Source organism: Ursus americanus, chromosome 24 (genome assembly GCF_024610735.1).
Source record: "Ursus americanus isolate L20-20 chromosome 24, mUrsAme1.1.p, whole genome shotgun sequence".
Classification (NCBI taxonomy): domain Eukaryota; kingdom Metazoa; phylum Chordata; class Mammalia; order Carnivora; family Ursidae; genus Ursus; species Ursus americanus.
The window spans coordinates 40,378,230-40,405,540 of NC_142150.1; the positions used below are offsets into that span (position 1 = coordinate 40,378,230).

The window sequence follows — 27,311 nt, forward strand, 5'->3', positions numbered from 1 at the left end:
TCACAGGGGCGGGGCCAGCGGCACGCTGTCGTCATCAGAGCGCGCCGCACCCGGAAGAGACGTGGCAGCGGAGGGATAATCGGAGCGGCCCGAGGTAGAGAGCGCAGAGCGGGAGCTCAGCTGAGCGCGTTGTCTGTCCTTCTGCGCCTCAGGCCAGCGCTCGCGCCCGTCGGGACCGGTGCGGCGGTCGATCGGTAAACACGGAGAGAGGGGTCTGTGTGGAAGGTGGGGGCGGGGCTTGGAGGGGGTGGGGCTCAGGCGGAGCCCCTGGGGGCGGGGCCGGTGATATGGGAGACTCGCTGATGGAGGGACCCGGCTGGGGGCGGGATCCAGGAGGAATGAGGGGTCACCGCAGGTGGGATTCGTTCGGGGGGCGTGTCCCGGAATGTACAGGGGCCGTGGGCAGGAATTGGGGGTTGGGGCGATTATGAGAGGTGTTTAGGGGAGTTAAGAGTGGAAACGATCTGGGCTTGTGAGTTTGTAGTGGGGGACACCGGAACCTGGCTCCCGGTCAACTCAGACCCCTTCCTCAGGGTCGAATATGGGACTTTGCAAGTGCCCCAAGAGGAAGGTGACCAATCTGTTTTGCTTCGAACACCGGGTCAACGTCTGCGAGCACTGCCTGGTAGCCAATCACGCCAAGGTGGGGCCTTCAGGGGAGGGGCTGAGCAGGGCAGTGGGTGGGCAGGTCGTATTGGTTTCCTCCAACTCCATGAAGGGCCAGGGTTTGGAATGAAGTTCCAGGAGGTCAGGAACTTGGTATCTTTTGTGCTCGGCTCTATCTCCAGCCCTTAAGAGACTCTGGCACACTGTCGCTCAATAAATGTTTATTGATGGAACAAACGAAAGGGTGATTCTCCTCTGTGATGAGAGACAAAGAAGCAGCTGGGCTTTGAGGAGATGGGCCGGCGTTGTGACCTCTCTCTCCCACTCCAGTGCATCGTCCAGTCCTATCTGCAGTGGCTCCAAGATAGCGACTACAATCCGAACTGCCGCCTGTGCAACATACCCCTTGCCAACCGGGAGACAACCCGCCTCGTCTGTTACGGTGAGGCCTGCCCAGCTTGGTGACCAGTTTCCAGGTCCTCTCTAAGCAGCAGGGCAATGAGATCTCCCCATGCTTGGCAGGCTGGATCCCCAAATTCTAGTCCTGCTATGTTATTTACCTGCTGTGTGAGCTCAGGCAGGTCATTTTCCTAGGCCTCAATGTTTTTCCCTAAAAATTAAAGCTCCTAGTTTCTTACCTGCCCATTTTGAGGGTTGAGTGAGAGCCATTCCAACTTGTGGGTATCATTTTGGCTGTGAGCAGTAGCTGGCTGGACCAGTAGGGAGCTGAAGGCATGAGGCTTTGGACATCTGGGATCTGTTACTCATTCCAGTTGCACAGAGAGGAAGGGAGTTCCTCACAGGACAGTCAGTTAAGGGAAGTCAGCAGTCACCTATGTCATGACCTTGATTTGACTCTGGTATAAGAGACTTAACTCCATTTTTTGAAGGAGCTGGTGCAAAAGAGCTCCGTGTGTGTTTCTCAGTGTGATGAGCGTGTGCGTATATGTGCGTGAATTTAACGTGTTACGACTTTACATGTGTTAATTAGTACCTTAGTACCTGTGGGTGAGTGAATGGGTAAATGTGTGTGAACGTAAGAACACAGGTGTGTTGTGGGGTTGCAGGAGAATGTGTGGGTGACAGTGCTTGAGTTTTAGCAAGCGTAAGTGTATAGATGTGCATGTGTGGGAATTAGTGTGCCCACAAGTAGACGTGCAGGGGATGGTACTTGTGTCTGATTGTATGCATACAAGCACGTGTGCATTTGTGCTTGTGGGTGTGTACGTGAACACGTGTACTGTGTGCGCCTAGGAACTTTTTCTTTTTTTTAAAAGATTTTATTTATTTGACAGAGACAGCCAGCGACAGAGGGAACACAAGCAGGGGGAGTGGGAGAGGAAGAAGCAGGCTGCCAGCAGAGGAGCCTGATACGGGGCTCGATCCCACAACACTGGGATCACGCCCTGAGCCGAAGGCAGACGCCCAACGACTGAGCCCCCCAGGCGCCCCCCTAGGAACTTTTTCTGAAACTGTTCTTGATGAGTTGGTAGCCTGAGGAGCTTGTGATGAGTGCACATGTTCAGAGAGGACTCACGTTAAGAGTCGCTGACATCTTCCCATCCTAGTGGGCTTCTCCCTCCTACTGCACTGGGGATCTTGGTAGCATCTGCCTTGACTGAGTCAGGTAGTGGTGGCCAAGAAGGCTGAAGTCTTGGGGAACACTGGTGAAACAGACCTCAGTGAGGACAGGAAGGAGAAGGCTGTGGGCTTACGTGTGCGCGCGTGCACGTGTGTTCGCACGTCCATGTAGCAGGCTAGGGGCTGTTGCTGGGCTAGATGCCCTAAGTGTCGTCTTCCTCATGCCTCTCTCCCCTATTTCATGGGCCCTAAGACCTCTTCCACTGGGCCTGCCTCAATGAACGTGCCGCCCAGCTGCCCCGAAACACAGCGCCTGCTGGCTACCAGTGCCCCACCTGCAGTGGCCCCATCTTCCCCCCAACCAACCTGGCTGGCCCTGTGGCTTCCGCACTGAGAGAGAAGCTGGCCACGGTCAACTGGGCCCGGGCAGGACTGGGCCTTCCTCTGGTGAGAATCTCTCTATCTGACCGTCTGCCCTGGGTCCCACCTGGGCCAGATGGGTGGGTAGGGACCGCTCCAGGCAGGCTGGTGACATAGGCTCCTTCCTCCAGATCGATGAGGTGGTGAGCCCAGAACCCGAGCCTCTCAACACCTCTGACTTCTCTGACTGGTCTAGCTTCAATGGTAGGTGGGGGTTTGCACTGCCCTTGGGGGCCCTTGCCTCCCTCCTCTGCTGACCTCTCTCTCCTTGCCACAGCCAACGGTACCCCTGAACAGGAGGAGATAACCAGCACCTCTGCTGCCCCATCCTTCTACAGCCAAGCCCCCCGGCCCCCCGCTTCCCCGAGCCGGCCCGAGCAGCACACAGTGATCCACATGGGCGGTCCTGAGCCCTTGACTCACGGTGAGCCAGGGAATTGGCCAGTCTAGAGAAGGCTAGAAAGGGAGTGGGGTGGCTCATCGGGGGGAGCTCAGGGTTCCAGAGGCCCACCCGGGGACCCCACTCCTCATTCTTGACAGAGACATTACCTCCCCACAATTCTGAGATGTTCTGTCGGGCTGAGAGGGCAAGGAGCTCCCGCCCTCCCCACTCCCCACCCTGCTACAGGCCAGTTTCGCTGAGCCTGTGGATACCGGTGGCTCTGCCCCTGCAGCCTCAGCCCCGAGGAAGGTGTATGACACGCGGGATGATGACCGTTCACCAGGCCTCCACGGAGATTGTGATGACGACAAGTACCGTCGCCGGCCTGCCCTGGGCTGGCTGGCCCAGCTGCTCAGGTATGCAGGGCCGGGGGGCCGGGATGCCGGGAAGGGGGGGGAGAGGAAGCGAGAGCCAGCAGCCCCGGGCATGCTGATTGCATGATAAGAGGGGCTTCGTCTGGGTGACAGTAGTACCCGGTGTCTGGCTGTGCAGAGAGGCCTGAGCTCAGCTCTAGAAGTCTTGAGTCTGCTCCACTGTAGGGCTGTTTCCTCGCCTGCTAGGTAACTGAGGCTTGAGGTTGGGCTCTTTGAGGCCCCTTCCTGCTCTGACAGCACCTGAGCCTAGTGACTCTAGCGAGCCTGACAGATTCTAGTTTCCAGAAGACTTGTCGCTGCAGCTGGTTGGAGCTGCACGGTCCCCTGTGTCACAAGCGGGTGCAGGGACGAGCCCGCACACCCGAAGCAGCAAGGCTCGGGAGTGGTGGCACCAGGGCCGGAAGACAAGTGTCACGTCCGGGGTTCCTCTCCAGGCCGAGTGGCCGTCAGGGATTGGGAACCTGACCTGACTTTCCCCTCGTCCCCCCAGGAGCCGGGCTGGGTCTCGTAAGCGGCCGCTGACCCTGCTGCAGCGGGCAGGGCTGCTGCTGCTCCTGGGGCTGCTGGGCTTCCTGGCCCTCCTCGCGCTCATGTCTCGCCTGGGCCGAGCTGCAGCTGACAGCGATCCCAACCTGGACCCGCTCATGAACCCTCACATCCGTGTGGGTCCCTCCTGAGCCCTTGCTTGTAGCCGGGCCAGCCTAGGACCTGGGGCTCTGAGGTGGGGAGGTCTGGGGACTTTTTTTTCTGCTCTTCTTCTTCAAGCCTGAGACACTAAGATCCCAGGCCCAGTCAAGTCCACTAGTCGTGGCAGCTGGCTGGGCCTGGGGCCCCTGCAGGTCAAATGTTTGTGTTGACCTGCTTTCCCTGGGTCTCTAGCCTCCCACCCTCCTCCCCACAAAGGAGAGGACAGGTGGAAATAAACGACAGACTTTATTAAAACACCGAAGCCTCCTTTTCCTTCCCCCTTCTCAACCCAGTCTTCAGGCCTCAGTGGTTCTCCTGCCGGTACTGGATGGCCAGAAACTCAAGGGACAGGCGGTTGAAGAACAAGAGTCCATTTAGCGCTGGGCAGAGGAGGGAGCCCCTGTCAGCGTTCCCTGCCCACTCCCTGCCGCGTCTCGGGGATTCAAAGCTCCCCTTTCCCCCTTAGCACGACCCCCTCCCCCACTCACTTAGGATGGTCAGGGCAAAGCACCGAAGAAACTTGTCATCTGTCATCTCAGCGTAGAGTGACCCCATGGCGGCCCAGCAGATGCTGATCACCTGGGAGAACTGTAGGCCCCATCCGGTGGGAGAGTGGCCCCCTGAGACAACAGCGGGCTTTCCATCAGCCCCTGGGCCTCCCCTGATCGGCCCTTGAGCCCTGGCCCCAGTCTACCATCAGGACGACCGTGTAGCGGAAGCTCATGCGGTCATAGTGGTGGGTGACGCAGAAGTTGTACACGTCACTGGCAAAGACACCGAGGTGTATGAAGAAGAGCGTGAGGGCAGCCGCAGTCAGCACCATGCCTTGTGGGAAGAAGAGCACAGCCAGCCGGTCCCGCCACCTCATCGTGGGGGCTGCGTAGACTCCAGTCAGACGGTGGAACCTGGGCAAGCCAGCGCTGTTCAGGAGAAGCAGTGGACCCCTCCGGTTCTAGAGTGAATGGTCTGGAACCATGGTGGGATGCTAGAACCATGAGGACGTGGGAGGGGACAAGATTCTAGAATACGGGCAGGTTGCAGCCAATACAGGAGTGGTTCATGGGTGGCCAGGGGGGCTCCAGATTACAGAAGGTTGGACGGAGGGCTGAAGGTACGACCAGCAGGAGTGGTGATGAAGGGAAGGTGTACCTTCCTGTCCTGCCTGTGTGCACACTGTTTGCTCTCGTGCACGTCCTCTCACTGAGTCCTCTCGACGGTCCCACAGAAGAGGCGCTGTGGGAAGATTTCTACAGAGCGGGGCTCAGAAAAGTGGAAGGGCATGTTCTAGGTCCACAGCAAATCTTAGGCCAATGAGAGACTAGGCCCCAGATTGTAGCTGGAGGACATTCCCAGGCGAGGGGAGGCCTGGGCTGAATGGCAAAGTCCAGGGATTTGCTCTGTTCCCGAATGGAGAGGAATGAAGCAAAGGGAAGAGAGAAAAGCTTCCCCACAGCTGTCCTGGGACCTTCCCCATGCCCTCCCTAGGCATGGCCCAGAGAGCAACTGGCTTTTCCATCCTCCCCTAGAAGTCCGAGGACCTGATGCTGACCAGCTTTCCCCTCTCTGCCACCTTCAAGCACTCAGCACTTCACATCCATCACCCCTGTCCTTTCCAAGAGTCCCAGATGAGGTTGGTGGCATAAATCCCATTTTGCCCACAAATCTGAGGTACAGAGAGGGCGTGTCAGCCCAGGTGCGGCCGTGAGGGAGGGAGGCAGTACTGAGATGAAGATCCAGGTCTACCCAGGCTGTGACTGGGCAGGGACGCTTACAAGCAACAAGAAAACATTTCTTCCATATGTGGAAGAGGTGAAAACTCGAGGACTCTCAGTATCACCCAGAAAAATGGGCAGAGATGGGGTGGAGGGACACGAAACTCCCAGGAACTAGAGTAGAAGAAGGATAACTTGAACTCAGCCACCCCCATGGCGTCCTTCCTGTCTGCCTGCCCCAGAAGTTAGGTTCAAGGTCCGGCCAAGGCCCGAGGTCTCCTGCCGCATCCATGCTTGCTGCCCAGTGTCAGGCATCACAGTCCCTCAGACTCCCCATTCTGACACATTATAGGGGTGACCCCCCAGTGCTCAGCCATTGGCCCACTATTGAAACCATTGTTCGCACCTCTGTTCTCATGTGAATACAAATGAACTTTTATACATTAGGGCTTCTGGCTCAACGCCATTGAAAAATTACCCAAGTAGCGTATGACTAGGTTCTTGTAAAAGATTCGCATAATACACAAGCATACAGAGGACCTGGCAATGACCTCCCCCACCTCCTACCTACCTACCTAACAGGTAACCCCCTCAACAGTTTGGTGAGGGGGCATCTTTTGGGTCCCTTCTTGATGTCACTTCACGTACCCATGTGTACATACACAGGCACAAATTTAAAAAGCGTTAGCACCATCCCATACGTATTGTCAAGTGTAATTTGCAAAAAGTGAAAAACATGCTAGGTCTGGAATAAGCACGTAACTAAGATATATTAACCCATCAGTGAGGGGTTCCGCCTCAGTAACGTGGTAACGCATCTCGGGGACCCGGATATGGATAGGGATTTAAAGAGGAATGTTAGAGGGGCGCCTGGAACCTCAGTTGGTGAGGTGGCTGCCTTCGGGGTCCTGGGATCAAGCCCTGTGTCAGGTTCCCTGCTCAGTGGGAAGTCTGCTTCTCCCTCTCCTGGGCTCTCTCTTAAGTAAATAAAATCTCTTTGAAAAAAATAAAGGGGACTGTTAAGAGTATCATTCTAGGGGCGCCTGGGTGGCACAGCGGTTGAGCGTCTGCCTTCAGCTCAGGGCGTGATCCCGGCGTTGAGGGATCGAGCCCCACATCAGGCTCCTCTGCTATGGGCCTGCTTCTTCCTCTCCCACTCCCCCTGCTTGTGTTCCCTCTCTCACTGGCTGTCTCTATCTCTGTCAAATAAATAAATAAAATCTTAAAAAAAAAAAAGAGTATCATTCTAGGTTAGACACAAAACTGGTTGATGTCCTACAGGACAATAAGACAGAACTTTTGTAGTTATTTTTTCCTTTTTTTTTTTTTTTAAGATTTTATTTATTTATTTGAGAGACCACAAGCAGGGGGAGCAGCAGAGGGAGAGGGAGAAGCAGGCTCCCCACTGAGCAGGGAGCCCGACATGGGGCTCTATCCCAGGACCCTGGGATCATGACCTGAGCTAAAGGCAGGCTCTTAACTGACTGAGCCACCCAGGCTCCCTGAAGTTATTCATTCCACCAGATACGTTTTGTATCTCTCCTGGCCAGTATCTACTTGTAATATCAGCATCTGAACATGTAATGGTAAATAGCAACATCAAATGTTCAAGGCCCCAGGATGGCACTAGCAGGACATGTTACACGCTTGGTCTTATTTCCAAATTTTGGATAATCTTTCTTGCCAATATTCTGCAATTTTTTTTAAGTTTATAGACTTCTCGGAGTAGATCTAAATCTTCGTACCCTCCATTTTCTTAAGATTATAGCATCATAGGCTGACACTGCATTTTTTAAACAACTTCTGAACATCCTTCGGAGCATAAATGGGACATCTGTGAACACAGATTTCAGGGGTCAGCAAACTCCTGTAAAGGACCAGATACTAAATGTTTTAGGTTTTGCCAGCCCTAAGGTCTCTGTTACAACTACTCAACACTTCTGTTGTAGGGCAAAAGCAGGCATAGATAATATATAAACAAATGGGCATGACGTATTCAAATAAAACTACAGGCACTGGAATATTTCATATAATTTCACATAATTTTCATATTTTATGAAAATTGCCTTTTAAATTGAGATAGACATTAACATTACATTATTTTCAAGGGTACAACATAATGATTTAATATTTGTGTATATTTCAAAATGATCACAATAAGTCTAGTTAACATCTGTCACCATACATAGTTAACAAAATTTTTTTTCTCCTGATGAGAACTTTTAAGATCTACTCTGATTATATATGAATTGTGCATAATTTTAACGTCATGAAATATTCTTATTTTTTTAACCATTTTGAAATGAAAAACCCACCAGTCTTAGCTCACAGACCACATGGAAACAAGTGGTAGGATGTGTTTGGCCTGCAGGACCCCTGCCGAAGAATAAACAAGGTGGTTTCCATTCCAACACCCGCCCCGCCGCCAGCGCATCACAAGTAATGTTTCAAGGACCACGTCGATCAAGTCGTTTTCTCTATTAAAACTCATCGCATCTCGATTTGGTCTTCATTACCTGTCCGATGGAGCGCTGCACCTTGGTGAACCCCTGCGTTTTGTTGAAATCGGACACCTGAGAATTACCCTCCAGGTCTCCACCCAGCCCCTCACTCAGCACGGCCCACCAGTCACTGAAGATCTGCCGGGTCGGTCCTCGAAGCACCTATGTTGAGGTGCTTGGGGACTTAAAAAAAAAAAAAAAAAAAACAGCAGCTAGGTCTGGGGGAAGCCCAGAGTCTGAAGGCAGCTCTGACCCGTGTCAGAGGACCGGCCCCGAGAAACCGTGTCCTAGAGGCCCCGCGCGCGCCGTACGTGCATCTACCCTCGCGGCCTCCTGTGAAGTCGCCCCCCCATATTAGGAATGGGGTAAACTGAGCCGCCACCCAGGTGACGAGCCAATGCCAGGATGTCAGGCACCTGCTCTCTGGCTCCATGGCCGGCGCTCCGTCCACGACGCCCAGGGACATATTTCAGGGGCCTCTGCCCGCGCGCGTGCGCGGTTGGGAGCCAGGACCCGCTTTCCTTCTGGGAGGGAAGCACCCGACCAGTTCCGCTCAATCCTTCAGCTCGAGAGGCTGGGGGAACCCAGGGCTCTCCCGGAACCTCTTGGCTCGGGAAGGAAAGGTACGGGGGAACGCTAGTCTCGAAGCACCCAGGGCTGCAGGGGGACGTTTCAGCTGAAGGACTGCCTCGTTACAACAAGAACTTTATGGCTCCCGGAAGTGCCTCCTCCCGGTCCCTTTCCCAGCCTCACGCCCGTGGGCTGCAGTTGGGGCGATGGCGGCGGCTGCCGCTGGGCCTGGCCCGGGGTCTGGACCTGGGGACTCTCCCGAGGGGCCCGAGGCAGAGGCCCCGGAGCGTCGGCGGAAGGCGCACGGGATGCTGAAGCTTTACTACGGCCTCTCGGAGGGGGAGACGGCGGGGCGCCCCCCAGGGTCGGACCCCCTGGACCCGACGGATCTCAACGGGGCGCACTTCGACCCGGAAGTGTATCTGGACAAGGTGTGTGTTTGTGTGTTGGGGGAACCAGGCCGCCGATACATTGCACCCCCAGATCACGCGTTTGACTTTGTTGCGGGGGTGAGGGAAGCAGGGGTTCCTAAAAACAAGACCACCCTCGGACCCGAAGCAGGGGCAGAGCTGGAGTCGAAGGGGAGCATGGGCAGATTTGCACCGTCCTGAGGAGGTGCGGAGTGAGGTGTCCCGGGCTGATGTTCTGATAGGCCCGGGGTAGGGGGCGTGGCCCAGGCGCTGACAGGCTCTGGACCGGGCCGTGGCTGAGTCTGAGCATGTCGACGGCTGACAAACCCCCAACAGGGTCGAATCCAGCAGCTCCTCACCTATGCCACTGATAGGCCCCATGTCTAGGATTCCTAACAGGGGTGGGATGAGGGTTTTCTTGCACTGAAAGCCGACGAGCTAGGGGCAAGCCAAGGGCCATGAGGGCCCCCGACTTGAGCATTAACACCCCGATTTCCTCCAGCTGCGTAGAGAGTGCCCCCTGGCCCAGCTGATGGACAGTGAGACAGACATGGTGCGGCAGATCCGGGCTCTGGACAGCGACATGCAGACCCTGGTCTATGAGAACTACAACAAGTTCATCTCAGCCACAGGTGATTCCCCCTGGGACACACCCTTCACAGTCCCACTTACCTGTTGTCCTGTGTTGGGGAAACCAGCAGGGGATTCAGGGGGAGGAGACCCAGATTCTAGTCCTTCCCTGACATTAATCCACTCTCACCTCTCAGAGCTTTTGTGGTCAAATGACTATAGAGGTAATAGCTGCTCTCAGAGTGTTTTCTGAGGACCAAAGGGGAGAAAAAACAAAATGAAATGTTAGACTGATATGGATTTATCTGAACCACTTAGAATCCCTGACACTAAGGATGTCTCAGGAAGGGTTCGTTTCTCTCATTAGTGGTAGCTTTTTTCTCTTGCCCAGGTCTGTCTTGAGGGTGGGCTTGTCTCTGTCTCTCTTTCTCTCTCTCCCTCCCTTCCTCTATCCCTTTCCCCCTTTTAAATTAAGCAAAGAGACAGAAAATTTGTGACATCAATGGACCCAAAGATCATGTAAAGGGGTTTTGTTCTGTTTTTCCTTCTTGCCCCACTTATTCTCTGTCCAGGACAGTGCTAGACAGTGTTGAGCTACTGCTGTCTTATGGGGGTGAAATGCAGTACTCAGACTTTTGTGATAATTTTGGACCCCTGTGTACTTAGTCGTAGGGCAGATCTTGAGGGTCTGCCTGTGGTCCATGAGAATGTTGGGTGGACCTCTGTGAGGTTCATTCTGACACCTCTTACTCTACTAGTGTCACAGTGCTGGGAGTAGTCATTGTTCTTTTGTCTGATTTGAAGCAGGTCCAATGAGTAGGCACCTCTTTATTTGCTAATACCAGCATCAGCCAGCAACAAATCATAATTTCTGGGGGCGCCCGGGCGGCTCAGTTGGTTGAGAGTCCAACTCTTGATTTTGGCAACACTCTACGCTCAGTGGGGAGTCTGCTTCTCTCCCCCACCCTCTCGCCCTCTGCCCCTCCCCCACAATGCTCTTTCTCTCTAAAATAAATAAATCTTTAAAAAAAATCATCATAATTTCTGAGCTGTGAAATTTCTCACAGGAGTTTTGCAAGCATTACATTTTCCATTTGTTAGAATTTGTATTGTGTTGACGTTTAGCTCTTGCTTAATCAGGATGGGTTGTTATTTTATCTTTTTCTTAAGGGAGAAAATTATAAAGTGAGTGTTGGAATCAGGGGTTCTAAATCTGTAAATACTGTAAAGTCTTCTATCCATTCACGAAGTATTCATTGAATGCCTCTTTTTTTTTCCCTTTTCCTTTTTATTTTCTTTCTTTCTTTCTCTCTTTCTTTCTTTCTTTTTTTCTCTTCCTTTCTTCCTTTCTTTTTCTTTGCCAAGAGCTGCTCTGCATACGGAGGATACAGCAATGAGCCAGCTAGATCAGGCTGCTTCCTGCAGCCTGCAGTTGAGGAGACAGAGAATGAATGAATACACAAATAGAGATGGTAGTAAGTGTGAGAAGAAGGAAATAGAGTAGGGAGAAGAGAGTAATGTGTGTGTGGGTCTGCCTTTAGCTAGGGTAAGTATGAGCAGGCCCCTCTGAGGTGGTGACGTTTGAGCAGGACCCTGATGAGAACGAACCAGCCCTGGTGGGGGAGGAAGCAGCAGGGGCAGAGGCTCTGAAGAGAGGGCATGTCAGGCATATTCAGAGTACAGCAGGGAGTTTAGGGGGAGCGAGGGAGGAGGAGAGTGGTAGGTGATAGGGTGGAGGGCTAGTGGGGACCAGATTTTATAGGAACTTGTAAGTGGTTATAAGGATCCTGCTCTTTACTCTGAATGAGATGGAATGAGAAGAATGGGGTGACCTAACTTTTGTTTTAAAAGGACCCCTCTGTCCACTCGGTGGGGAGTGGACTGTAGGGAGGCAAGGGTGGCCAAGACCCCCATCAGGCAGCTGTTGCAGCAGTCCAGGCAAGATGCTGGTGGCACGGACCACGACGGCCGCAGTGGAGAAGAGGAAGGATTCAAGATTGTTTTTGGATTGCTTTTTTGAAGGATCTGGAGTCCAGAGAAGGCCGGAACTTGAGGTACAGGGAATAAGAGGAGATCTCCCAGGGAGGAAGTGTACAGAGAGAAGAGACGAGGTCTAAGGACTGAGCCCTGTGGCATCCTGACATTCAGAAGTATTGAAGAGAAGGAGGAGCTCACAAAGGAAGCAAGCATTTTGGGGAGGTTTGAGGACAATCAGGAGCATGGGTGTCTGAGCGGCCACATGAAGGAAGCATTCCAAGAAATAGAATCAATAAGCTTGGGTGAAACGTTTGTGCATGGAATGCTTATACATGGTGCCAAGAGAGAGGGAAGATGGCAGGAGCAAAGTCTTCAGGAAAGGGGAGGGGATAGAGCAGTGCATGGTCGAGGCGTTGGCCTTAGCCAAGGATCAAGAGCTCATCACTACAGCAGGGAAAGCTGAGTGTGGGCAGAGCTAGTCGGGTGGGCACGTGTTGTGGAGTTTAACCCTCAAGAGCATATGAAGGAACTTTGCCTTTTTCCATACTAAGCACTAAGCCAAGCAAGGAGTTCAGACATACGGGTGATGAGGCAGATTTGTGTTCTGGAAGGATCCCTCCAGCTGCGCTGGGAGAGGTGTCTGGAGGGAGGCCTTTTCGCTAGTCCAAGCCAGAGATTTTGGGAGCGTACGTCAGGTCGGTAGTGGTGGAGATGGACAGTGATGGGCAAACTGAGAAATATTTGCGGCAATATTGACCGGACACGGTGTTGAGAAGCAACAGCATGTGAAGAATGACCCTGAGGTTTCAGCTTGACCACAGGATGGTGGGTGTGGTGCTCAGGAAACTGCGAGAAGATCAGGTGTGGGAAGAGGGACATAATGAGCTAGGGTTTGGTTTTGGCTTGGTTTTGTTTTATTATTATTTCTAAAGGGGAGCCAGGCATGAAGTGAACCTGGATGGTCTTGTGGGTCCAGATCACGGAGGCCCTTGTAGACCATGAGAAGCATTTTGGTCTTTATCATAGGAACTCTAGAGATCATGTCAGATAATAACAGCATCTCCAGTCAGAAGGAATCTTGATGGATCTAGTCCACCCCATCTCTGCTTTCCTTAGAGTGCCTCCAAGGAGTGGCCTTCTGACTGGCGCTGGAGGTGGGGGGCCTTTATTGATTTTATTTTTTTTTAAGATTTTATTTATTTACTTGACAGAGAGAGAGACAGCCAGCGAGAGAGGGAACACAAGCAGGGGGAGTGGGAGAGGAAGAAGCAGGCTCCCAGCGGAGGAGCCTGATGTGGGGCTCGATCCCAGAACGCCGGGATCACACCCTGAGCCGAAGGCAGCCGCTTAACGACTGAGCCGCCCAGGCGCCCCGTGGGGAGCCGTTATGGAGGGGGGATCTCGTAGCGCTGAGGCCAAGGGAGTTAGAGTGAAGTGGTCTTGGAGGGAAGGTGGTGTCAGCATGACTGTACGTCCCTTTGACCGATTCATTCGTTTGTTCACTTACTTGCCAAATATTTGATCGCTTGTGTGCCAGGCACTATTCTAGGCACGAGGATGTAGCTGCAAGCCAGACAATTCCTCAGCCGTCATAGAACATACGTTCTAGAGAAAGAGACAGATCATTTGGCTCGACGAGAGCTCTTGAAGTGAAACAGGTTACTAGAGCGAGAGTGGGCGGTGGGGCGTGGTGTGGAAAGGGTGGCAGAGAAGGGTTTCGTGAGGAGGTAACAATGAAGGTGAGCAATGAAGAGCTGAGCGTGGGAGGATTTGGAGGCAGAGCGGCTCAGGCTGAGGAAACCTGTGCAGAGGCCCCGAAAACGCTCTGACCAGAGAAGAGCGACAGGATGAAGGGAGCAGGACCCGACTGCATAGGATATACATGGCGGGTGGCAAGCTTTTTCTGAGTAAAGTCCACATTTTCAGCTTTGTGGGCCCTCTGGTCTCTGCTCTTGTGGCCTGAAAGCCACTGTGGGCAGTAGGTGAATGAGTGCCGATGTCTGAGTCCCAGTGAGGCTCGTTTACGCCAACAGGTGTGACTTCCAGGGTGACGTCAGCAAAAATGGTGGAGCAAGTGCACTTGAAAATCTCCCTTCCATAAAAGCAACTGAAAAAACGGGCCAAAATGGTCAGAATCAACTTTTTTTCGGAACTCTAGAAATGAACCAAAGGTTTGCAACAATCTGAGGAGCCTTTATTTAAGAAAAACAGCTGAATCTTGGTAAAAGTGGCAAATTTGGTGGTGTTATTTTTCCCCATAAAGATTTGTTTATGAGAGAGAGAGTGAGAGAGCACGAGCAGTAGGGGCAGAGAGAGAGGGAGAGAGAATCTCGAGCAGACTCCGCACCAAGCCCAACTTGGGGCTTGATCTCAGGACCCTGAGATAATGACCTGAGCCGAAACCGAGAGTCTGACACCTAACCAACTGTACCACCCAGGCGCCCCTCCTGTGGTTTTTACCCCACAATTTCCTCTCCAGCTCAGTAGTAGCCTTGAAAAATACCCCATTATTTCTAATACTGGAGGGACCAGGATAGGGCTGGAGCTCTTTGAAAGCCTCATGCTGAAAGAACTGTCTATGTAACCTATCTGCTGGTTTCCTGAAAGACTCCACTCCCTAGGTATCTCTTTATTTGACCTGACCTTGAAGTCACCCAGTACTAAAAGCCTCTCACCAGGGGTGTTTGTCAAAAACAGTTACGGGCAATTATTGTGTCTGCCTGAAGTGATGGATAATACTTGGGGCAAACAATAGACTAACTTAAAAGCTTAAAAAGAAACGCCGAGGAGTGAGACCTCCATATTGAAATTTGAAGGTCACGTATAATGTAAGGTGGTACACGTGCTTGAAAGGCCTGAGGGGCGCCCGGGTGGCTCAGTCGTTAAGCGTCTGCCTTCGGCTCAGGGCATGCTCCCAGCGTTCTGGAATCGAGCCCCACATCAGGCTCCTCTGCTGGGAGCCTGCTTCCTCCTCTCCCACTCCCCCTGCTTGTGTTCCCTCTCTCTGGCTGTCTCTGTCTTTGTCAAATAAATAAAATCTTAAAAAGAAAATTAAGAAAGGCCTGAGAATGCTTTAAGCTCGCTCCCCTTCAGGCTCTGCGCCAGCGGTAAGCGAGGGCCAAGGCGGGTTGTAAACTGCGTGCTTGAGTGTCTAAGTTCTGCCCCAACACAGACGCGCACGCGCACACACCCCCTCAGCAAAAACTAAAGAGATTTATTGATTCCGGGTATTTAAACAAAGCTGACCACTAAGCTAACCACGTAATGATTTCAGTGGCTATACACAAGGAAGCATACAAACTTTCTAGAATTGGTTCAGAGACTAATAGTAGAGGTTTAGTAACTCAGAAAAATAACTAAACAAGCAATAGGATTAAACAGCCACAACAACAAACTCTGGGCAGGAGAGAGAAGCTGACTTCTAGATTTACCATCTGATAGTATTTACTATGTCTGTTGTTCAACAGAACTTCTTGAGACCAGCAAATGAAGGAGAAAATCTGGCCAATACACAGGAAAAAAAAAATCAGTAGAAACTGTCCCTGAAGAAGCCCAGGCATTGAATTTACTACAGAAGGATTTAAATATGCTATTTTTAAAAAAGATTTAATTTTATTTATTTATTTGCTAGAGAGAGAGAGAGGGAACACAAGCAGGGGGAGTTGCAGGCAGAGGGAGAAGCAGGCTCCCTGCTGAGCAGGGAGCCCGATGCAGGACTCGATCCCAGAACCCTGGGATCATGACCTGAACCGAAGGCAGACGCTTAACCGACTGAGCCACCCAGGTGCCCCTAAATGTGCTATTTAAAAAATATTATTTATTTATTTATTTATTTGAGAGAGAGCGTGCATGTGTGCGCACAAGCAACGGGGAGGGGCAAAGGAAGAGGGAGAGAATGTCAAACACGCTCTGCAGCCCAGCACAGAGCCAGATGCAGGGCCTGATCCCATGACCCCAAGATCATGACCTGAGCTGAAATCAAGAGTTGGAAGCTGAACCGACTGAGCCACCCAGCTGCCCCGGGGTAGTGTAGTCTTGTGTAACTAAGCCCTTAGCCCATAAGATCTGACACTAACTCCCAGTAAATAGTGTCACAATTAAGTTAAATTGTAGGACACCCAGTTGGTGTTGCAGAATCGCTTGGTGTGTGGAAAACCTACACATCTGGTGTCAGATGTGAAGTAGCGTTGGAGTGTTGAGAATGGAGGAGACACACAGTAGTGTCTTTTCTTCCTATAGACACCAAGAGCATAAGTAACCAAAGGAAAAACATAGGCAAACTGGACTTCATCAGAATTAAAATTTTGTGGGGGTGCCTGGGTGGCTCAGTCGGTTGAAATCCGACTCTTGATTTTGACTCAGATCATGATCTCGTGGTTGTGAGATAGAGCCCCACGTCAGGCTCCGTGCTTAGCATGGAGCTTGCTTGAGATTCTCTCTCTCCCGCTGCCCCTCCCCCTACTTGTACACACACTCTCTCTAAAAAACAAATAAAATCTTAAAAAAATTTGAAGTTTTGTGTTTTAAAGGACACTATTGAGAAAGTAAAGGATGACTCATAGAATGGGAGAAGGTATTTGTAAGTCATATATTTAACAAGGGTGTAATGTCCAGAATATATAAAGAACTTTTACAACTTAGCACTAAAAAGACAACCCTATTTGAAAATGGGCAAAGGGGGGCACCTGGGTGGCACAGTGGTTAAGCGTCTGCCTTCGGCTCAGGGCGTGATCCCACGTTATGAGATTGAGCCCCACATCAGGCTCCTCCGCTAGGAGCCTGCTTCTTCCTCTCCCACTCCCCCTGCTTGTGTTCCCTCTCTCGCTGGCTGTCTCTATCTCTATCGAATAAATAAATAAAAAATCAAAAAAAAAAAAAAAAAGAAAGAAAGAAAGAAAATGGGCAAAGGATTTGAATCGACATTTCTCCAAAGAAGATAGACAGATGACCAATGAGCACATGTAAAGTTGCTCAACATCATTAGTTATTGGGGAAATGCAAATCAAAACCACAGTGAGGGGCACCTGGGTGCTCAGTCAGTTAAGCGTCTACCTTTGGCTCAGGTCATGGTCCCAGGGTCCTGGGATCGAGCCCCACATCGGCCTTCGTGCTCATCAGGGAGCCTGTTTCCCCTCTGCCTGCCACTCCCCCCTGCTTGTTTGTTCTCTCTCTCTCTCTCTGACAAATAAATAAATAAAATCTTCAAACAAAAACCCACAGTGAGATACCACTGCCCACCCACTGGGATTTCCAGAAACTGGAATATAACACATGTTGGTGAAGACGTGGAGGATTTGGAACTCTCCTACATTACTGGTAGGAGTACAAAATGGTGTACCTGAAAATACTGTGGCCATTTCTCAAAGAGCTAAGCACAGAGTTAGCACAAGCCCCAGAAGTTCCACTCATGGGAATATACTGGAGAGGACTGCCAGTGTGTTCACACAAAAGCAGGTCCGTGAATGTTCCTAGCAGCGTTATTCATAATAGCCGAAAGAAGCAATCCGAATGGCCACCAGTCGGTGGGTGGAGAAACAAATGTGTATCCACACAATGGACTATGACTCAGCCAAAAAAAAGTATGACATACTGATTCATGCTATAACGTAGAGAACCTTGAAAATGTGGTAAATGAAAGAAGCCAGGCACAAAAGGCCACATTTTGTCTAATTCCATTTCTGTTAAATGTACAGAACAGGCAAATCCATAGAAATAGAAAACAGATTAGTGGTTGGCAGGGACTGAGGCATGGGGAGAAATAGGGAGTGGCTGCCAAGGGTTACAGGGCTTCTCTTTGGGCTGATGAATGTTCTGGAACAAGATCGTGATAGTGGTTGCACAATCTTGCGGGTATAGTAAAAATACTAAAAACCACTGAATTCTATGGTGTGTCGATTATATCCCAGTTAAAAACCAAAAAACTAAACAGGGATCAAGTCAGGTTTGGCCTCCAGGCTGTACTTTGCCAACATCTGGCCTCGACATTTAGTTTATGTAATAATGCATCTGTCTGTTTCAAAATTGAAAAGGTCTCAAAGGTTGTACGGTGAAAAGCCTCTTCCCATTGCTCTCCCCAGGCAATGGCAAAGCAATCTTTAACAGTAAACTCTGTTGAGGATTCACAGACATACAGAAAAGTGCACGGGTCACAGGTGGACAGCTCCATGAATTTCCCAAATGGAACGTGTCTGTGCAGTCAGCACCCAGGCTGGCAAGGCCCCCTCCAGCCTCCTACCAGTTACCACCCACTCGTCTCCCAAGCTCGTATCTTGGTGTCCAAACAGTTACCATTTGCCCTACTGCAAGCTGCTTTTCTTAACAAGCTTGACATAGTTCAAGGGTATACAGTGTAGTCTTTATTACTCAGTGATGTGGTTGTTGCTGTTGTTGTTTTTTAACATGGTACAACTTTTATTTCCATTTCAGTGGCTCTGTGCCTGTGCATTCAGCAACAATGACACCAGCAGTAGGTTTTCTTTTACTCTGTTTCAGTGACAACTTAGTTTTTGGATTTTTTTTTTTGTTCCTTTGGAAGTCATATTCAAGTTTCCTTGAACCTAAGTGTCCCGGACCCAAACACGCACTCCAGGAAAGAATCTGCTCTTTTAATGGTATCTTTTGACAGATGTGGAAGGAGGTTATGTCAACAGGTTAAACTGCTTATAAGCGAAATCAGAATTTGGCGGGGGGGGGAGATGAAATGCCTCTTGAACTTCCTGGCTTCTCCATGACCATTAGCCCATGATCCGTCTGGTACCTCGGCTTCCATCTTCTGCCTTTGCTCTCCTTTTATTCAGTTTTTAACTGCAGGGCACTCTGTGTGCTGTGTTATTTAATTCACTCGCCGTGGCTTGGCAATGCAATCATTTTCCAAAAAATACAAGCACCTCCAGACTGGGGCCCCACCGAGTACTATGGTCATCCCGTTTGTGTAAGCTTAGTTTGTAGTGACTTGCCTCTCTAGAGAATCATCTCTAAGAATAAGGGTGAGTGGGCTTGTGCCATGGACTCCGTTGCTAACATGAAAAGCTCGTTTCGCTAATTCACGGTCTGCCTCCTTGTGTAAATTTTTAAAATCCCTCATTGCTCCATAGATTTTAGCTCCATGGGTTCTTCTTGCGCATTTCCATTTTAGCTACTCTATTTTTCCCCTGCAACTTTTGTGTCCGTTCCCTTTTATTTTCCTTGTCATTGTCATTGATGTTTTTCTCCTCACCCTGCCTCTCTTGCTGTCTCCCCAAGCTGGGTTGCTGCCCCAGCCCTGCTTAGAGAATATTCCCATGGTCCAGGAGCCACACACAAACCAGGTATGGGTGGGAAGGCTCACAGATGACTGCACGTAGATGTTGCCAGATTCCTTTCCATAAATACCAGTTTGCACAACCACCAGCAACTAACAGAATAGCTCTTTCTAAACACCCTGGTCAACACTGTTATCAACATTTTTCATCTTTGCCAATCCCGTAGGTGAAAAGTGAAAATCTCTGTGTATTTTCTTTTCTTTTTTTTAAGATTTTATTTATTTATTTGACAGAGATAGAGACAGCCAGCGAGAGAGGGAACACAAGCAGGGGGAGTGGGAGAGGAAGAAGCAGGCTCCTAGCGGAGGAGCCTGATGTGGGGCTCGATCCCATAACGCCGGGATCACGCCCTGAGCCGAAGGCAGACGCTTAACCGCTGTGCCACCCAGGCGCCCCGTATCTCTGTGTATTTTCACTTTCTCTTCTGACTGAGGTGGAACATCTTTTGCCTGTTTAAGAGCTGTTTGTTGATATCTTTGTCTGTGAACTATCTGTTCATGTCTTTTTCCTGTTTTTCTATAGAGTTGTTGTTCTTTTCCATAATGATTTAGAAGAATTCTTCACATACTAAGGAAAAATAGCCCTATGTGAAATGACTTGCCGTTCTTTTTTAACTTTATATATTATTTTTTTAAAGATTATTTTTATTTGACAGAGAGAGAGCGTGCGTGAGAGAGAGAGAGCACGTGCAAGTGCACAAGCAGGGGGAGTGGCAGGCAGAGGGAGAGGGGAAAAGAAGGCTCCCTGCTTGGCCTGGATCCTAGGACCCTGGGATCATGACCTGAGCCGAAGGCAGACGTTGAACTGACTGAGCCACCCAGGCCCCCCCATAAGGGTAAATTCTGTTTTTGTAACAAATTACTCATTTCATTCAAGATTTTTAATTTCTTTACATGGAATTGAGCAAATAATTGTGATTATTCTAATTTGTGAATTGCACCCCTTATTTCTTATTTTTCCCCCTTTAAAGAAGTTAATTTAGCTAACATTTTATAAATTTTTTTATCCTTTTATTTTTTTTTTAGTGACCCTGATCTTTGATTTATTAGTTCTCCCATTTAAAAAATGTATTAATCTTGGGGTGCCTGCATGGCTCAGTCAGCTAAGCATCCGGCTCTTGGTTTTGGCTCAGGCCATGCTCTCAGGCTTATGAGACTGACCCTCACGACGGGCTCTGCGCTTGGTGTGGAGTCGGCTTGAGATCCTTTCATCCACCCCTGCTGCCCCCACTGCTCCTCCCCCCCTCCTCACACTCTAAATAAATAAATAAAATCTTTAAAAAATGTATTAATCTGTGCTTTTAGCTTTACTTATTCCTTAATTCTGCTTTTTTAAAATGTGTAGTGTTTTTTCTAACTTATTGAGTTGAGTGTTTATTCTAATTTATTTTTATAAATATTTAAAGCTGATTTCCTCTGAACATTGCTCAAGCTGTGTTCTATACGTTCCGATCTGTAGTGTTTTCATTGCTGTTATATGCTGTTCTTTGTTTTGATTTCCCTTTTGACCTGATAGCTGATTAAAAATGAAGGTTTCTTTTCTCCAAATGATGGGGTCTCTTCGCTTTGTAGTTTTGTTATTAATTTCCAGTTCAATTGCATTGTGGTTAGAAAGTGAATTTCTTATCTTTGTAAATTTATTGGGATTTTCTGTAAGACCTAATATGCTGTGGTATATTTTATGGACTCTAAAAAGAATTCAATATAAATCAAATAGGTCGTCCATATTAGTTCTTTAGATCTTCTGTAGCCTTTCTTGGCTTTTGCCACTTGATCTGTCATGGATTGATAGAAGCGAATTAAAGTCGCCTATGAGAGATATGTTTCTGCTTCATCCTTGCTTCCCTTCATGAACATATTTTTAAAGTAATCTCTATACCCAACATGGGGCTCAAAGACTCACGACCCTGAAATCAAGAGTCCCAGGCTCTACTCACTGAGCCAGCCAGGCAGCCCTCCTTAATGAATATTGATGATAGGTTCAGGAGTAGAGTTAGGGAAATTATTTGGGAAATGTTGGCTGTAGTTGGACAAGAGATAATGGTGGCTTGGAAACAAAATGTTGGAGGTAAAACTTACAGGACTTGCTGATGGAGTAAATGTGGGTTGAAGGAAAGATAAAAATTAAAAAATGGGGGCGCCTGGGTAGCGCAGTCGTTAAAGCGTCTGCCTTCGGCTCAGGGCATGATCCCGGCGTGCCGGGATCGAGTCCCACATCGGGCTCCTCTGCTGGGAGCCTGCTTCTTCCTCTCTCACTCCCCTGCTGTGTTCCCTCTCTCGCTGGCTGTCTCTCTGTCACATAAATAAATAAAATCTTTAAAAAAAAAAAAATTAAAAAATGACTCTGAAAATGGCCAGGAGCCAAGATGAAAAAATTTAGTGGAAGACCAGTTTTGGGGAAAGTCAAGAATTCTGTTTTGTTCATGTCATACTTTTTTTTTTTTAAGATTTTATTTATTTATTTGACAGAGAGAGACAGCCAGTGAGAGAGGGAACACAAGCAGGAGGAGTGGGAGAGGAAGAAGCAGGCTCCTAGCGGAGGAGCCTGATGCGGGGCTCGATCCCATAATGCCAGGATCACGCCCTGAGCCGATGGCAGACGCTTAACGACTGAGCCACCCAGGCGCCCCTGTTCATGTCATACTTGAATAGCCTGTTTGCCATCCCCATCAAGGTGTTAAATGGGTTGTTAGGCTGGACTCTGGTCAGACTGGAGACAGTAATGTCCACGTCACTACAGCCATGGGACTGGATGACACCCCTCAGGGAGAGGGAGGCAGAAGGCACAGATCTTTCCCCGTGCTCTGCAGATTTAGAGGGATTGGTGTTTGCTTGTAGCTTATTTGTAAAATGTGAAGCAGAGTCACCAATTGAGAGTTGGGGGCATGTATTGGAGTTTTAAGGACTCTGGAGAAAATGTTATTTTGGAAAATGGGAAAGCACAGGGTTTGGAAGGATGGGGGAACTTGAAGTCATAAATTTAAAGGAAGGCCAGTTGGCATGGTTTTATGGCTCAGTTTTAGCCGTTTGGGTGCATGGGGTGGGTGGCTGGTTGGGCTTAACCTGCTGTAAGGTTTCACTAGCAAGTAACGGAGGGAGGGGACAAGAGAGGCAAGGGGGCTTGTACATGCCCAATGACGAATGACCCTGGTGGCAGGTCAGAGATCCCGGGGAATGAGTAGGGAATTGCAGCTGTGAGAGGTGTCAGGAGTAGTGACACTGTGCTAGGGTCACTGGATCTGGAGTTCCTGGAGAGGCCAAAGGACTGTTAGAGTCGGTAGACAGGGTGAATAATCAGAGTTACAGAAGCTGAGGGCAAGGAGACGGCGGCACAGATGAGGCAGAGGCAAGCGTGCGTGGGATTGGGGAGGTCGTGAATGGAGAGTCAGGAATGTCTGAAGCGTCGTCCATGTGGATGTTCTTGTCCACAAGGAGGTGACAGTGATCAGCAACTGGGAGGTGTGGCAAAGAGGACAGTAGAGATGGCAACAAGAGGGGTGTAGTTTGATGGTATGGTCTTCAAAGAAGCTGGGGTCCTAAAGGGAAGAAGAGTAGAAACTAGAAATGTCAAGGGGCCAGGCCCTGAGGTGCTGGGTGTGAAAAGAACTGTCTCCTTAGGCAGGTTTCCCTTAAGACAAAAGGGAAAAGACCCTTCAGAGAAGGTCGGCTGTGTTCCAGAAGGTGGGGTGAAAGGGCTCGGGAGGACTGGGAAGGACACAGGGTGTCTCCTCTGTGCCAGGCAGTGCGTTGGACACGGAGGAGGCCCCTCTGAAGGAGCACACAGGTTCCTGCCAAGCGCTCTGTGCCCTCCTTTGGCATCTTCTGAGCTCAGGGACTGTGGCTCCATAGGCCTCTCCCCACGCACCAGGACACGCAAGGGGTGCTCAGAAAATGTGGCCTTCCCTCTCATTTACTGTGACCAAGCACCATGGCAGCCCCTTTGGCACTCAGTCATCAATGTGACCCTTGAGGAGCTGGCTCAGGGGCATCTGGGAAGGAGGCGTGTGTGCGTGCACGTGCATGTGTGTGTGGCGGGGGGTGGCAGGGTGGGGGAGGAGCATTTGAGGGCTGCCCCCGTGCCAAGTCATCTCCTTTGCCCTCTCCCGCTCCCTTGCCCTCCCAGACACCATCCGGAAGATGAAGAACGACTTCCGGAAGATGGAGGACGAGATGGACCGGCTGGCCACCAACATGGCCGTGATCACAGACTTCAGCGCGCGCATCAGCGCCACCCTGCAGGACCGCCACGAGCGCATCACCAAGCTAGCAGGTGGGCCGGGTCCCGGAGCCGGTGCCACAACGGGCCACCCGGGGCGCTGGGGCTCACAGCACCTGTCCCCGTCCCCCAGGGGTCCACGCACTGCTGCGGAAGCTGCAGTTCCTCTTCGAGCTGCCCTCGCGCCTCACCAAGTGCGTGGAGCTGGGCGCCTACGGGCAGGCGGTGCGCTACCAGGGCCGCGCGCGGGCCGTGCTGCAGCAGTACCAGCACCTGCCCTCGTTCCGCGCCATCCAGGACGACTGCCAGGTCATCACGGCTCGCCTGGCGCAGCAGCTGCGGCAGCGCTTCAGGTGTGGCCCGGGGACCCTGACCCACCCCGCCGGGGTCCCGGGCCTGCCGGTGGCGGTCCGTCTTCCCCACCCCCCACCCCGAATTCTGTCAGCCTGCCCTTCACCGCCACCTCCCACCTCGCAGGGAGGGCGGCTCGGGCGCACCCGAGCAGGCGGAGTGCGTGGAGCTGCTGCTGGCCCTGGGGGAGCCGGCGGAGGAGCTGTGTGACGAGTTCCTGGCGCACGCCCGGGGGCGGCTGGAGGCCGAGCTGCGGAGCCTGGAGGCAGAGCTGGGGCCCTCCCCTCCCGCTCCCGACGTGTTAGAGTTCACGGATCACGGAGGAAGTGGCTTCGTGGGTGGCCTCTGCCAAGTGGCCTCGTCCTACCAGGAGCTGTTCGCGGCCCAGGGCCCGGCGGGTGCCGAGAAGCTGGCAGCCTTCGCGCGGGAGCTGGGTGGCCGCTACTTTGCGCTAGTGGAGCGGCGGCTGGCACAGGAGCAGGGCAGCGGCGACAACTCGCTGCTGGTGCGGGCGCTGGACCGCTTCCATCGGCGCCTGCGGGCGCCTGGGGCCCTGCTGGCCGCTGCGGGGCTGGCCGAGGCCGCCACGGAGATCGTGGAGCGGGTGGCCCGGGAGCGCCTGGGCCACCACCTGCAGGGCCTGCGGGCCGCCTTCCTGGGTTGCCTGACCGACGTGCGGCAGGCTTTGGCCGCACCTCGCCTGGCTGGAAAGGAGGGCCCGGGCCTGGCCGAGTTGCTGGCCAACGTGGCCAGCTCCATCCTGAGCCACATCAAGGCCTCCCTGGCAGCTGTGCACCTCTTCACCGCCAAGGAGGTGTCTTTCTCCAACAAACCCTACTTCCGGGTATGGCCTACCTCTGGGCATTTATCCACCCCCCCCAACCCCCCTTATTCCGGGCATTCTTGTATACATCCTACAGTTTGTCAGCTATCAGGGCACACAGTCGTCGCCCAGGCACTCTGGATGTGGTTTCAGGCTGTCATAAGGAAGGCTGGCACAGCCTGGAGGGGAGGGGAAGGCTGGGAGGGCACCTGCAAACAGGGTCCCCAGCGCTGGCTTTGTCTCTGCGCACTCCACCCCTGCCCCCCAAGCAGGGGAGCTGCTCTTGGGTCCTGGAATGCAGGATGAAGCTGTCCCTTGGAGAGGGGCTAGGGCATTTAGGGTCCCAGAAGAGGGTCGCTAGCAGCCCCTGACTGGAAGAGGGGACCCGCTATGGATCTGGGGCCCTCCTCCTCACAGGGCGAGTTCTGCAGCCAGGGTGTTCGTGAGGGCCTCATCGTGGGCTTCATCCGCTCCATGTGCCAGACGGCTCAGAGCTTCTGTGACAGCCCTGGGGAGAAGGGGGGTGCCACACCGCCTGCTCTGCTCCTGCTGCTCTCCCGCCTCTGCTTGGACTACGAGACAGCCACCGTCTCCTACGTCCTCACCCTCACTGATGAGCAGTTTCTCGTGCAGGTGAACCGCTGGCTCACAGCAGGGGGGGGGGGGTCCGCCGTGGACAGTGCTGTCATGGTCAGACCCAGGCCAGCTGCCTAGGCCCAGCCCAACCTCCCCCTTGCCCAGCCCGTGCCCTGCTCCTGCTTGGCAGTGGCCCCTGAGCTGCCCCCAGCACTCACTGTCTCTCTGTCCTCTGCACCCCTGGCTCAGGACCAGTCTCCAGTGACACCCGTGAGCACACTGTGTGCGGAGGCCAGGGAGACAGCGCGGCGGTTACTGACCCACTACGTGAAGGTGCAGGGCCTGGTCATATCACAGATGCTGCGCAAGAGCGTAGAGACGCGGGACTGGCTCAGTACGCTGGAGCCCCGGAACGTGCGTGCTGTCATGAAGCGGGTGGTGGAGGACACGACGGCGATCGATGTGCAGGTGCTCCCCGCTGGCCCGGGCTGGCCAGGGGGGTCCTGATGCAGGCTGTGGGTGTGGGGGAAGCAACCCTCGGAGGATCAAGACATCAGTGCCTGCGTCTGTGGCCTCGTTCCTCCGCAGCCCTGACTTGGGGCGTCATTGCCCCCGTTTCACCTGTGAGAAGGCTGAGGTCTAGAGTCACCAGGGAATCAGGGCGGGCAGGGCTAGCACTGAAGATTGGGCCTCAGTACCAAATCTTATGTCCCGCCTTTGTCCCACTCCTCTGGTTCTATAAATAGTGACCAGGTACCAACCAGATACCAGGTCCCCACTACCCTGTGACTCTCATAACAAATGAGTTTGTAATTTAGGGTGTCCTGGGCCCTCACCCTGGGCACCTGGTGGGCTGGAGGCTCCCCTTGCTCTGGCCTCCTTGCAGTGCCTCCTTCCATCACCAGGTGGGGCTTCTGTACGAAGAGGGTGTCCGCAAGGCCCAGAGCAGCGACTCCAGCAAAAGGACCTTCTCTGTGTACAGCAGCTCTCGACAGCAGGGCCGCTATGCACCCAGCTATACACCCAGGTCTGGCTGGCCAGGGTAACCCCCCGGGGAATGGACAAAGGAGGATGGGGGTGCAGGGTGGGCTCTGATTGCTTGTCTCTCCCACCATCCAGCGCCCCAATGGACACTAATCTCTTGAGCAACATCCAGAAACTGTTCTCTGAACGTATTGACGTGTTCAGCCCTGTGGAGTTCAACAAGGTCTGAAGTCCCCAGTGACCCCACCTTCCAGGGGCCCTTGGGAAGGTTGGCTGAAGCAGTCCCACACTGAGTCAGGGAGCCTAGGACTCTGTCCCCACCCAGGCTCTGTCTCTGTGGGCTGTTTCTAGGAGTGAATGGTCATCCAGAGCCCCACCATATCCCATCCCGCATCACCATATCCCACAGCCTTCTGCCCTGATCTTGGTGTGCTCCTAGCCTGGGTCTGGACACGGATCTAGAATGCCTCTTTGGCTCTTGTTCTTGTCGTCACAGTAGTCCTGGGTCCTCCCCAGGGATTCCTGTCCACACCATAGTCTCTGCCCACATTCTAGGACCTGGTGGTCTTTTGCGTCTAACTCAGCGAGCCCCTCCGTCAGTGGTGACTCCCATCTCTGCTCCTCTGATTGTTGGGCCTTCCCTGTCTGTTCTCCAGATAATGGTGCCAACATTGCATCTGTCCCTCCCTCTTACGGGGGTCCTGGGACGTTTACACCCCATCGCAGCTCCCGGCCTCTTGCTGTCTCTCTGGCCCCTCAGGGACCCAGTGCCCCCTCCCAACACCTGCTGGCCCAGGGCTGCATTCCTCTGTCCTTGCCCGCAGGTGTCGGTGCTGACCGGCATCATCAAGATCAGCCTGAAGACGCTGCTGGAGTGTGTGCGGCTGCGCACCTTCGGGCGCTTCGGCCTGCAGCAGGTGCAGGTGGACTGTCACTTCCTGCAGCTCTACCTGTGGCGCTTCGTGGCCGATGAGGAGCTCGTGCACCTGCTCTTGGATGAAGTAGTGGCCTCGGCTGCCCTGCGCTGCCCGGACCCGGTGCCCATGGAACCCAGTGTCGTCGAAGTCATCTGCGAGCGTGGCTAGGCCGGACCGCTGCCATGCACGGGCTTGCACAGTCGCCCCAACCTCCCCATCCCCTGGTCTCCCGACGGTCCGCTGGCCCTGCCCCGCCGGCCTCAAGACCCGCTAATAAAGATGTGTTGTCTCCTC

The 27,311-nt window shown here is 52.3% G+C and overlaps 3 protein-coding genes across 5 annotated transcripts; 2 read left to right on the forward strand and 1 right to left on the reverse strand.

Moving 5' to 3' along the window:
- Positions 1-34: 34 nt before the first annotated feature.
- On the forward strand, positions 35-4,367 carry ZFPL1 (zinc finger protein like 1). Of its 2 annotated transcripts, none has more exons than XM_045775584.2 (8): positions 35-194; positions 534-643; positions 937-1,048; positions 2,441-2,634; positions 2,739-2,811; positions 2,885-3,031; positions 3,282-3,405; positions 3,914-4,367. In XM_045775584.2, exons 2-8 carry the CDS (start codon positions 542-544, stop codon positions 4,098-4,100), a joined length of 939 nt encoding a protein of 312 aa, XP_045631540.1. In that variant the 5' UTR covers positions 35-194; positions 534-541; the 3' UTR covers positions 4,101-4,367. The 2 variants fall into 2 exon arrangements, with proteins under 2 accessions (XP_045631540.1, XP_087711138.1); XM_087855012.1 differs by lacking the exon at positions 35-194 and adding an exon at positions 268-355.
- A 25-nt stretch (positions 4,368-4,392) lies between these two features.
- CATSPERH (catsper channel auxiliary subunit eta) lies at positions 4,393-6,607 on the reverse strand. Its single transcript, XM_045775612.2, has 3 exons — positions 4,805-6,607; positions 4,599-4,698; positions 4,393-4,490 (listed from the first exon to the last, which is right to left on the reverse strand). The coding sequence occupies exons 1-3, from the start codon at positions 4,976-4,978 to the stop codon at positions 4,414-4,416; spliced, it is 351 nt and encodes a 116-aa protein (XP_045631568.1). The 5' UTR covers positions 4,979-6,607; the 3' UTR covers positions 4,393-4,413.
- A 2,355-nt stretch (positions 6,608-8,962) lies between these two features.
- VPS51 (VPS51 subunit of GARP complex) lies at positions 8,963-27,311 on the forward strand. 2 transcript variants are annotated; one of them, XM_045775485.2, is made up of 10 exons: positions 8,963-9,324; positions 9,806-9,935; positions 23,274-23,420; positions 23,500-23,719; positions 23,844-24,561; positions 24,958-25,173; positions 25,366-25,584; positions 26,022-26,143; positions 26,236-26,323; positions 26,925-27,311. In XM_045775485.2, the coding sequence occupies exons 1-10, from the start codon at positions 9,100-9,102 to the stop codon at positions 27,183-27,185; spliced, it is 2,346 nt and encodes a 781-aa protein (XP_045631441.1). In that variant the 5' UTR covers positions 8,963-9,099; the 3' UTR covers positions 27,186-27,311. The 2 variants fall into 2 exon arrangements, with proteins under 2 accessions (XP_045631441.1, XP_087711137.1); XM_087855011.1 differs by lacking the exons at positions 8,963-9,324; positions 9,806-9,935 and adding an exon at positions 19,807-19,986.